The 12132-nt window shown below is 40.3% G+C and overlaps 1 protein-coding gene across 1 annotated transcript in view; it reads right to left on the bottom strand.

Annotated features, from left to right (window-relative positions):
• Positions 1 to 1568: 1568 nt before the first annotated feature.
• LOC117439795 (plasminogen-like) overlaps positions 1569 to 12132 on the bottom strand; it is a 36285-nt gene continuing 25721 nt past the window's right edge. Inside the window, exons 13-17 of the mRNA XM_071201931.1 lie at positions 10984 to 11132; positions 10660 to 10753; positions 10360 to 10474; positions 9354 to 9494; positions 1569 to 2034 (exon numbers count right to left, since the gene is read on the bottom strand). Of these exons, the coding sequence (XP_071058032.1) occupies positions 1809 to 2034; positions 9354 to 9494; positions 10360 to 10474; positions 10660 to 10753; positions 10984 to 11132 (725 nt within the window). The 3' untranslated portion in view covers positions 1569 to 1808. The remainder of the gene's footprint in view (positions 2035 to 9353; positions 9495 to 10359; positions 10475 to 10659; positions 10754 to 10983; positions 11133 to 12132) is intronic.

Below are 12132 nucleotides of genomic sequence, written 5' to 3'. Positions count from 1 at the left end.
GAGTTGTACCCCCTAGATCAGGTCTCTAGTAATTGTGTGCTCAAAGTGCACCAGATTGAAGCATTTTACTTTAAAATGTTAAAAAAAAAAAAATCTTCCCGGGGGGGGGGCATACCCCCGGACCCCCCTAGAGGATGTGACGTCCACCCCCCAATTAAAACAAGCTCATACAATACTGAATACATTTGAAGCCATTTTGACGGATATGACCTATGTCAACAAGTTTCTGTTTTTTGTAGTGTATTTGCCTTTTGTAGAGATTTTTCATTTATTCTTTACATATAAAATCTAGGGCAGTAAATTAGCTAGAACCGGCCCTGGTACTAGGCCTCAAGAGCCTTTCTTGTGCTGACACATAGAAACAAATTGGCGTGGCACACTTCGCACACGCACACACTAAACAATTCCATGCGCTCCGCGCTCACATTATACTGGGCCCACGTGCCTTAGCACCGCTGCTATGACTCCATCCTAGGGGAAACACTGTAATACCTTGTGATGACCTGCAGAGGGTGCTGTTGATGATCTGCATTTGAATGTGAGACTCAAAGGATAACCTGATGAAGTCAATGGGGTACTTTCAGGGATATTAAGTATAATGGAGTTATTCATAACAACATCCACAATCACCTGTTCAGTGTCGCTGGAGGATTTGTGCACATGCACAATAGGCTGCGTTAATGAATGAAAATCACACAGCACGATACAATTCAAGGACTTTTTTTAACAATAGCAAAATAATGTTTTATACCCACATTTGTTCTGCCTTTTTTTAATGTAATTTACTAATAGTCTATCAATTCAAGGCGAAAATTAAATGGGAAGCAGGCGTAAGAGGCAAAAATAAAGTATGTTTCCAAATAAAATCACGCGTTCTTCATCTTAAAGTACATTTTACCTCAAAACCAAAGAAAAAGGAGACAAAAACCAAGGATCCTTCAATGTGTGTGTGTGTGTGTGTGTGTGTGTGTGTGTGTGTGTGTGTGTGTGTGTGTGTGTGTGTGTGTGTGTGTGTGTGTGTGTGTGTGTGTGTGTGTGTGTGTGTGTGTGGTCTAGCATTACTATACTTGTGGGGACCTAAATCTGTTTACATAGTCACGTGTGGGGACTCGCCTCCCTTATGGGGACAAATTGGAGGTCCCCATAAGAGGAATCATTAATTTTAGGGTGAAGACTTGGTTAGGTTTAGGATTAGGGTTAGGGTTAGGGTTAGGTATGTGTTGGTTATGGTTAAGGTTAGGATAAGTCTCCAGGAAATGCATGTAAGTCAATGTAATAATAATAATAAATAATATATAATATTTTCATAGCGCCTTTCAGGAAACCCAAGGTCGCTTTACAAGTCGGGTAGGGGAAAAAAGGCAGACAGGTTAAGGGGGTGGGGGGGGAAGTAGCGGAAAAATAAACCTATTAAACTAACTATACAGTGGGGAAAGCCTTGGTAAAAAGGTGCGTTTTGAGGGCTTTTTTGAAAATGTCCAGGGTCCCCTGAAGTGATGTATACATGGTATGTGTGTGTGTGTGAGAATGTGTGTGTGTAGATTTATTAACATTATGCCAAAAAAAGGAACAGTTTTTGTTTTATTTAACTATCTATAAACCATGATTTAACAATTCCCTTTGTATTAGGTTTTATTGTTCAACTCTTACAGAGAATCACAGCTTCACATCCTATCCTTTGCTTATTATATTTTTCCACCACAGGAAATAAAACACGTCTTTTAAAACCGATAATCTCCGACTACAAACTCTGTTGGAGCAGAACAGTACGAACATGTTAAAGTATGTTCAAAAAGCACGATGAAAAGTCACTTTTTGTGCAACCGATGCTGTTGTTGTTGTTGTTGTTGTTGAGTATTTGCTGGATGTTCTTTAGTTGGCTTTGATGGTTGTGTCGATCCAGTCCACAAACTTGGAGACTCTGGCGTAGACGCCGGGCTTTGTGGCGTTGGCGCAGCCGAGACCCCAGGAGGTGACGCCCTGCAGGACGTACCGGTTCTGAGAGTGACACACCAGGGGGCCACCACTGTCACCCTGCAGGTGGGGGGGGGGAATATCAGTTTAACGGCTGTAAAACATGGTGATAAACACGCTACATATAACATTACCATGTCATGATATCCATGTCTTGCAAATATATATACATTTAGATTAACACGCTTTAATCTCAGAGAATAATTAAGTTTACATTTTAAATCTTAGTTATTTTCTTGTAAATTAACACAACTGTATAACATTATTAAAAAGACAGCAACCAAGGGACAAACTCTGGGGAAGAGCCGGGAAGCCAATACGGAAGTGCCACACACTGCAGTTCATATATTGGCCGATAGGCGATGGCTGCAGAAAGGAGCAATTTCCATAGACCCCATGTTAAAATGCCCAACTTTACAGCAGAAAAAAACATGTTTCTCTCCCTGGCTCCATATATTTTTATTATCGATATAGTTAGATTCCAACTTCATGATTATGGATCTGTGAGTGAATTGTTTTCTAACACGACCCTTTTATTTATATTAGGTCTTAAAATGTGTGCATAAATTAGGGCGTGGTCACATTGAGTGACGGCTCTGTCAAGTGCCTGCGGCTGTTAGCTTCTTGTCTCTCTGCTAGCTGCTCCGTGAAGCTAGCTACAGGGACTCTGCCTGCTCAGCTCATCCAGGAAACACAACTTGTAGCCGGCCGTGGTTGTTTGTTCTTCATGCTTATATATCAGACTATTGTGACTATTGTGTGTGTTAAAACAGACGGTGCATGAATGCGGTAAGTAAAATTTGAGTGCTTTATTTATGTGTTAATGATTTTAATCAGCTACGTAATGAATGGTAAGGCTTGGGTTAGCATGTAAGCTAGTGGTAGCTAATCGTACCCTCCAAGTTAAAATCATAGACTGTATATATAAAGGTTAAAACGAAATAGACAAGTGTTAAGTGGGATAATACTGTTGAACAAACGGCTTCTGTTTGAGGTTGATAACATAAGGTTACATCCTTGTAACTTAGAGATATTTTATTATGTAGGAGGAACTGTATGCATCTAAGGTTAATTTAAATTGGCTATGATCAAGTATGTAGACAAGCTAATGTCGAAGTAGTGTATGTGAAATCAACCTCACAATAAGATGTGTGTATATTACAATTATTAATGTCATATTTCAAGATGATTACTTAGATATTACAACATGGTTGATTGAGCTGGAGTTCATTATCGGGCTTACACGTTAACGTCACAGTCATCTGAAGAACGAACACAAACCTTATTGTTTTTATTAATTGCATTACCAAATGGGTATCAAATAAACAGTAAGCATTGGTAACACAACTTCCAAAGTTACAGTAAAATAAAAAAGACCCTGACTTGGACAATACACAATCCAACATGTTCAACAGAAGAGAATCAGTTATATTGTTTGTACACATGGTACTTTACATATATCTGTTTGTTTAAGGTGTCCAGGTGATGCAGACAGGCTGGACCAGAGAGTGAGAGACAGAACTGGACTCCTCACAGCAGTGAACTTCAGCTCAGGTACAAAGACTCTTTTTTCATACTGTACACAGAATCAAGAAAGATATTGGTTTAAATAAATGAAGTATTGACTTGAATACACTGATATACATTCCATTAAACAATACTAAATACTAGATCACCTACACATAAGTTAAGTTGAGGGTTTATTCCATGCAAAAAGTTACATATAGATATTTATCAATATGACTTTGCCAGCTTTCTAATTTAATGTATTGAAGGCAAAGATATTTAACACATAGTGAGAACTGCTACTATTTATCTCTCAATATTGTCTGTAAAAACGTGGTAAAATGTATTCTTTCAGTGAGACAACAGAGGAAGCTTCTACAGTTGCACAATGTTTTGTAACAGTTAAATATTATTTTGATAATAACATATATTTCAATGTTGATGAACTTCATACTGTTCATTCATAATCTGATTGCTCACTGTTAAAATAAAAAAAAAACATTACAATTACAAAATAATTATATCTACATCCCCTAAACACACAAACACACCGCTTTGATAAATAACACACTTGTTCTGCAATAATATGTTTTATGTTTCCTGTCATTTTTGTTAGGAAAGGACATGCCTGAAACACACGACATTTTCTCCTTCTCTGAGGGTCAAGAAGAACATCCAAGAAGAACATTAAAAGCTGATGTTATGAGATTTTAAGACCAGTACACTAAGAAACTACTTTTATTGTAAAAACAGTCAGCTGATCGAATGCAGCTATTTCCACATCTACACTCCATCAGCTGATTATTTCTATTTGCCTCACTTTATGAGCTTCACATCGCTTGTGCCTTGTACCGCAGAGTTTGCAACGTCACAAATAAATGGGGCCAATCTTCAGTCAGATGTGAATGTGTAATCTAACATTTTCAGTAAGAATAATGGACAAAAGGAGTGCAAATTCAATTTATTGAAATGTGAACCAAAAGTTAATCAAATGTTTTAAATAAAAAGCACAAATGGACAGAAGGTGTAAACCTATTAAATGTATAAGTAAACACATTTAGTCAAATAAAGTGACAGACTAGGCCTGTGCAGTTGGTATCAGTTATGCCCAGCATGGGCTCCTCCATCAGGCCTGGTCCTCCTCGCAGAGGAAAGACCGTCAGTCCTCTCCAAACCAACAGACTGGACGTCCATCACACAGAGGTTTCTCCCTGTAGTCTCAGCTGCTCTCTGGACACCACGCTGTCTCAATCCGTCCACACTGAATATGAGAGAGGGAAAATGAAAATAATAAATGCTTTAGACCAGTGGTTCCCAAACTTTTTGTGCCCAAGGCACACCAAAGGACAAGTAAAAATCTCAAGGCACACCTATTGTGCAAAATAGCCCTTATAACACGTGTTATCACTCATATAATGTAAAATATCTGTAAATGTGCATAATTTGTTACTAATGCCAAATAAAATGTGACAAAGACAACTATATTACTCATGAAATATTTAATAACGAAATATTTCAGAAATATTTGAAACTTTATCAAAATAGGCTTCATCAAAGCAGCAACACATTCATTTAAACCAGACGGGTCACAAAATAAAAAATGAGGCAAAGGAAACTCAGCAGAAATTCAGCACAGAGAACTGTCAATGCAAGGAAGCTGCACTGTCCGTGGCCCTGAACTACACATGATAAATGTAACATTTCAGCATTGAAAATAAATAATAATAATAAAATAAATAATAAATGTGCTATTATAAATATTTTGCCGACTTAAAAATTAGTGAGATACATGAGCCTGTCGGGTTGCGCAGATCTTTTTAATCCTTGGTGGCACTGAGGAGAGGGCCACTCGCAAGTCCTGTTCAACAGAGAGCCGTGACCTCCTGTTGTTCTTCATGTAAACCAGAGTAGAGAACGCCAACTCACACAGCTAGGTAGTGGGAAAAAGAAGAAGTTGCTCAATCGCGTGGTGGGAGATGCTTGGGTACTCCGATGCAGAAGCCAACCAAAACTGATCCAGTGGGAGCTCACTAAATTTGAGTTTCAGTGTGCGGTCCTCACGGAGCTCTGCACACTCCTCTCTCTCTTTCATAATGAGCTTTTCTGTTGAGGATTCCTGGTGGAATGGGTCTCGGATCCAGTCATAGTCCTCGATGTCAGCCACACGTGGAAAATAGCGCTCAAACCTCTCTTTTAAGGTCTGAATGTGTTCGGCATATACAGCGCGCTCCCTAGCTGCCTGCGGCGCAGCTGATGCCAGCGGGAACATGTCCATGGAGCCCTGTTCCAAAGCCTCTTGCCACAGGATAAGTTTTCCCATAAACCCCCGAATCTTGTCTGTGGATGATAAAATGTTTTCATTCCTGCCCTGAAGCTTGGCGTTTAACTCATTGAGATGCCCAAATATGTCTGCGAGGTAAGCCAGCCTGGCCCACCACCTCTCACCCGCGAGCTTGTCTTTATGTGGGACAGCGTGTTCACGTGAAAACTCCAAAAGCTCTTCCCGAAGCTCATAAAGACGGGATAGGACTTTCCCCCGTGACAGCCAACGTACCTCTGTGTGGAGGATCAGGCTTTGGTGGTCGGCTCCCATCTCGGCGCACAGCTGGGAGAAGAGGCGAGATTTCAGGGGCCTTGATTTGATGAAATTCACCATCTGCACAGCCTGATTCAGCACCTCAGTCAACTCCGGGGGCATGGTTTTGGCAACTAATGCCTCTCGATGCAAAATGCAGTGGTTTGTTACGATATGTGGGTTTTGTGCTCTCACCTTAGCAATAAATCCTTTCACTCTCCCCGTCATGCTTGCCGCACCATCTGTGCAAAGACCGACGCACATATTCCAGGTCAGACTGTTCTCTTTTAAATAGTTATTAGTACCCTGAATATTGCTTCTCCCGTAGTATGGCTTTCCATTTCTTTGCAGAAGAAAAACGTCTCTTTGATAGAGTCAGCATCAACATATCTGACATTTGCCAGAAGTTGGGCAGCCCCACTTATGTCAGTAGATTCCTCTATTTGTAGGGAAAATCTGCCGCTCGCCTGCAGTTTCTCTGTCAAATGTTGCTCAATGTCTTCTGACATGTCGTCGATTCTTCTTTTAATTGTATTATCAGACGACGGCACTTTGGATAGCTCATTTTCGGCATCTGGACCCAGCATGATACCTACCATTTTTTTGCAAGCTGGGAGGATGAGTGTCTCCGCTATTATGTGAGGTTTTTTCTGCTTTGCAATGAGCTCCGCTAGCATGTAACTAGCCTCCATTGCCTTTTCAGACACTTTCACACAATCCAACAAACGGTCTTGCTGCCTCTGGTTCAGATCCCGCGCTCTTTTGAAGTAGGCCAAGTTTCTCTGAACATGGAAGGGATGTTTGGTTTCCATGTGCCTCTTCAGCTTGCTTGGAACCATGTTCGCATTAGCTAACTTCTGCCGACAGACGACGCACTCGGGCTGAGGATTTTTGACATCCCCGGTCCAACTGAAGCCATAAGACAGGTAACTTTCATGATACTGTCTGCTGACCGTTTTTTTCCTATTTTCTTTCGGTGGTGGGTTGTCGGCAGTCTCTGCACTGGTGGTTGGTGGTTTTCTCAGCACAAGAAAGCGCTCCATTTTCCCTCTTGCGTGTTTCTCTGTTTTAATGTTGTCCTTCAGCCGTTGATGTGTCACTGTCTTATAATTCCCACCTGTGCAACTGCGTTAACAGCGAAATATGGGGTTCTGTGAGGATTTTTTTTTAAAGAATTGTTTTTAGGCATAGAGTTTGCCTCTGTATTATGAAATTAGTGCATACAAAGTACTGATATAGTAAATAAAAAAATTATTATTTTTGTGTAGTGTATATTGCAATAATAACATATGGTTGTCACAAAATCCCACGGCACACCTGGACTTGCCTCACGGCACACCAGTGTGCCGCGGCACACCGTTTGGGAACCACTGCTTTAGACAATAAGAAACATAAAGTTGACTGTTGAGTTGCTTAGTTTTTTTAGATTGTCAATACTATTACTGTGTAACTAATATATCAGGTTAAGAGGCACATTCAAATAAAGATTGGTCTTTAAATACATTTTGTCTTTTGAATTGTTTGTCTAAAGTCAAGGATCTAGAACTGGTACTTTAGTTTTAATGATACAGTCTGGTTATTATGCTGTTTGCCTCACAGGTAAGAGCACTAACTAGCTACCATCACATGTACCTTAGCTTGACTTAAATGTATTAAACGTATAGTTAAGTGATATCAAAATATAAATAACAAATGTCATGCAAACATTAATATTTGCTTGATTCCAGTGTTGAATTTAGCACAATTGCATACAAACATTAAGGGGTTTTAAGATTCTGAAGTATTATGCTAAAAACTCAATAACTTAGATTATTATTTATAGTTTTGCTGAATAGTTTCATGTCCGCTTACCTTAGAAACGTAAAATGCGACGGCAGCGTGCAGATGGGGAGCATGTTAGCTTAGCTTGGTAGCTTCAGCTAGCTCTGGAACTTCCAGCTCGGTGGCAGCAGGTCCCGCCTCGGCTCCGCCTCTTTGCCCTTATTTGGAGCTGGCTAGAGAAGGCGGGAGTTGAACTCTGACGTCACTGTTGAGCCGTTAGTGGCCGACTCCGACCTACTAAGGGCTTCACGGCAACTCTGCAGAATCCTATGGGTGACGTCACGGACCCTACGTCCATTTATATATACAGTCTATGACAGCAACGCACAACACTAAATTGATTGAGCCGTATCTGGCCGTGCAACACTCACAGTGTCACAGACTGTATGCAGAAGTATTATCTTAAGGAACACATTAAGTTGACGAAACACTCGAGTCAAATGTAGTTAAAGTCAGATCGTGTCTTAGACGGGGCAGTGATATCATAAACCTGTTAATGTACGCATTCAAACACTTGTTCTGTTCCCAGCTGTATTCACCTTGCAGGTGCAGCTCTGTGGCTTTGATCCTGGATAAAGTGTTTAAGTCATGGATGTTTAAAGTGTAACTTCTTCATATGTCTAATATTAAAGTTGACTTTTCATTCAGGAAGTATGACGCTGCGCTGTCAGTGCGCTTCTCCATGTTTGTGATTGGTCGAATGCTCCAGATACCACCCCTTTCATGTGAACGCGCACCTAGCTAGATAGGACACGGCTGGTTTGAGCGATCCACTTGATAACCCGCATCGTAGTACCGTTTAGCGAGAGCGCGTATGTTTTGGATTAGGCCAACTGGCTAACTCAAACATATCCAGGTTAGGTTGAACCAGCTTCGTATACAGGCCTCTGGTAAAGGGGGAGCTCATAATAACAACAACAACAACAACTTTGTAGTACTTTGCACAATATATGTATACCTTTAAAGGTTTTCCTAAATGCATTGTTTTCTTTATTTATACTGTGAGTCAGAAATCTCTCCTATAGTAGCAATAAATCAGACTTATCTGTTTCATTTCTATATATTCTGAAGGTTTTTAATCAGGGGTTGGTTCAGATAAAGTTTAATTAACAATATTTTCTGATTGATGGACGGATATAAAATATATTCACTCTGCAAAACAATTAATTTTAATAGAAACAAACAAAGATGTTGAACCTAGCTTCAACCAATGTTCAGATTTCAGTTTTGGAAATATATTCAAACACAGAAAACACATCTCAGAAAACATATGGGTTAGGGTTTGGCCAATATCATAAAAATAGCTTCTCATTTCTGTATAAAGACCTCAAAAAGGTTTCCACTTTTTCTGTAAGTGGCTTTGTTTGAAATCACGAGTTAAATGATATATAATGTATGTTAAACACCACATTTGAGTAAATTAACTCCTAAGTAATGCTATAACTAGTATGATTAATTATTACGAGGATAGACTCACGTCTGCAGCTTCAGCAGAGCGATGTCTGCTCTGTTGGGTCCGAGGACCAGTTTCTCCAGGTTCCTGTCCTGTTTGGACGCCTCGTTGGCTCGCTTTGTGTGAACGCCCAGCAGCACCTTATAGGCTGAAGGGCACTTTGACCTGAACAACACATTGACAAACATTCAGTAAACCAGATTTAGTCCAGGGGTGTCCAAACTTGTTTCACCTAGGGCCACATACAGAAAAATATACAAAGAGCTGGGCCTCTCACTAGAGGTACATATATCGCCTCATAAGTTCAGTTATAAATGAGCAAAATCAATCCAATGTAGGTAAATTATTCTTGACACTTGAAAATGCTGTTAGAAAAAAACAGCCTACATCCCAGCTCTCCGTAGGGTTTATTTTGTTGGCAGAAATGTGTTAAAGTAGGAAAAAGACAGATATAATATCGCCTTTTTTGATATCAGATAATATAACACACCTTAAACCCTATACGATTTTGTTTGTGGACACAAATACATGGATTTTTACAGAAATTTTGAGTAAAAAGCACAAAATATAATACAAATAAATGTGTACTTAATTATATGAGCCAGAGACGACTGGTTTCTCCTTTTACACAAGCTCAAGGTTCTTTATTGTCAAACTAACATAGCTAGAGTAATTATGTCGTTGAAAATCTTAGGTCACCGGCTTCTCCAACAATGCAACACAATAATACAGATAAGCAGACAATATTAAAACAATATTAAAGTATACTATATGTATGTAAAACAAAAAGAAAAATAATTTAAAAAAAAGTGGAATAGCGCAATACGAGTCTATATACAAGTTATTACTAAGTAGCAGATGAATGTTATGGAATTGTTTCAGCAGTTCAGGTGTTCAACAGTCTTAGTTGGAGAGAGCCAAAGACAATGCGGCCATCTTCACGGGCGCATCAGGCTGAGCCAATCTTTATCATATTCTCACAAATGTCGTACATCACTTTGAATAATACTTCAGTTTTGTTTTGCCTCACCTGGTGCGGAGGCTGATCTGCCACGGCCAGGAGTGAGGTCTGGACACGCAGCAGCCCACGATCCGACCAAAACAACGCTTCGGTTTGGTGACCGGCGTCCCGCAACTCATTCCAGCTGCAAAGAGAGAGTTTCCAGTCAAGAATTCAAGGAGGACAACGATTTGGCCTCCATTGACAATCTATCCAATATTATTCTTGATATGTTACTCCGGACAACTGATGTTGTCATGGGTCGGAACACATAGGTTTAGTAGTTACAATCTCGCTGTTATATTGTACACACAAATATTGTTTACATACCACAGTAGGGTATCTGACAGTAGTCCCATTTCTTGTTCCTGTCAGTCGTGTAGCACCACGGTCCGTTCACATCTCCATCTGGGTTTCTGCAGCTCTAACAATGAAAAACAAAGAGGGAATCAATCAAATGGAAACACATTTTATGATTTTTTTATTTCTAACCTTCACACACACACACACACACACACACACACACACACACACACACACACACACACACACACACACACACACACACACACACACACACACACACACACACACACACACACACACACACACACACACACACACACACACACACACACACACACACACACTTACATTTCCCTCCAGCCCTTTGGTGGGGTGTGTCTGTGGGGTGAAGCTGTTGTGTTGCTGGGGGCTCTGGGCGCTCCAGGCCTGGCAGGTCACGCCCACTAAGGTGATGGAGGTCACGCCCCGGTATGTGTTTCCATTTCCTGTTTTGCAGTCTGACCCAGCAACACACAGAGAATTAGGAATACACACAGGCTCAACACGTGGCAAACACAAGGTTTTACTTTTTTAATGCTATTATATTTCTATTTTAGACATTTACATTTTGGATTGTTTATTTCTAGTCTTTTAATTTCTCTAATGTACAATGCCTTGTCTTTTTTACGCTGCTGCAACGGAAAATAATTCCTAAATTGGGATCAATAAAGTACTTCTTATCTTCTTATCTTAAAGGTTTCTATTATACTGTTTTTCATCAATATATTACAGGTCTCAGATATATATCCAGAACATGTCTCTGATTGGCTGAAACACCAAACAGATCATTGCAGCATTACCCATAATCCCCTCTGTTTCAGCCCTGTTTCCAAAATGCTGATTCTCTGTCTGTTACTTTAGATGAAAATAAGGAGCCCCTCCCCACGCCCCTCTGAGAGACATTTGGTTACAAAGAACTCAATGGTGCTCTAGAGGAGATTCAGGTGATAAGGTGGGGGGGGGGGGGTTACCTTGGTTGCTGATTGGCTAATGGTTACCAAGCCAACACATCGTTATAACATCATAAAGTGGCCAAAATCTGATCAGCTCATTTTCAGACAGGTTTTTATAGATATGGATCAAAAAGAGAGAGAATCTTTGTTCCTGAAACTTTCAGAGTCTCTTTCCACAGAGGGGACGCATGTTGATGTAGAAGAGACATGAAGAAGAGGGGACACATGTTGATGTTGAAGAGACATGGAGAAGAGGGGACACATGTTGATGTAGAAGAGACATGGAGAAGAGGGGACACATGTTGATGTAGAAGAGACATGAAGAAGAGAGGACACATGTTGATGTAGAAGAGACATGAAGAAGAGGGGACACATGCTGATGAAGAAGAGACATGAAGAAGAGGGGACACATGTTGATGTAGAAGAGACATGAAGAAGAGGGGACACATGTTGATGTAGAAGAGACATGAAGAAGAGGGGACACATGTTGATGTAGAAGAGACGT

Source organism: Pseudochaenichthys georgianus, chromosome 24, assembly GCF_902827115.2.
Source record: "Pseudochaenichthys georgianus chromosome 24, fPseGeo1.2, whole genome shotgun sequence".
Classification (NCBI taxonomy): domain Eukaryota; kingdom Metazoa; phylum Chordata; class Actinopteri; order Perciformes; family Channichthyidae; genus Pseudochaenichthys; species Pseudochaenichthys georgianus.
Note: the sequence above shows the minus strand (reverse complement) of the source record. Positions and strands in the feature narration are given on the sequence as shown.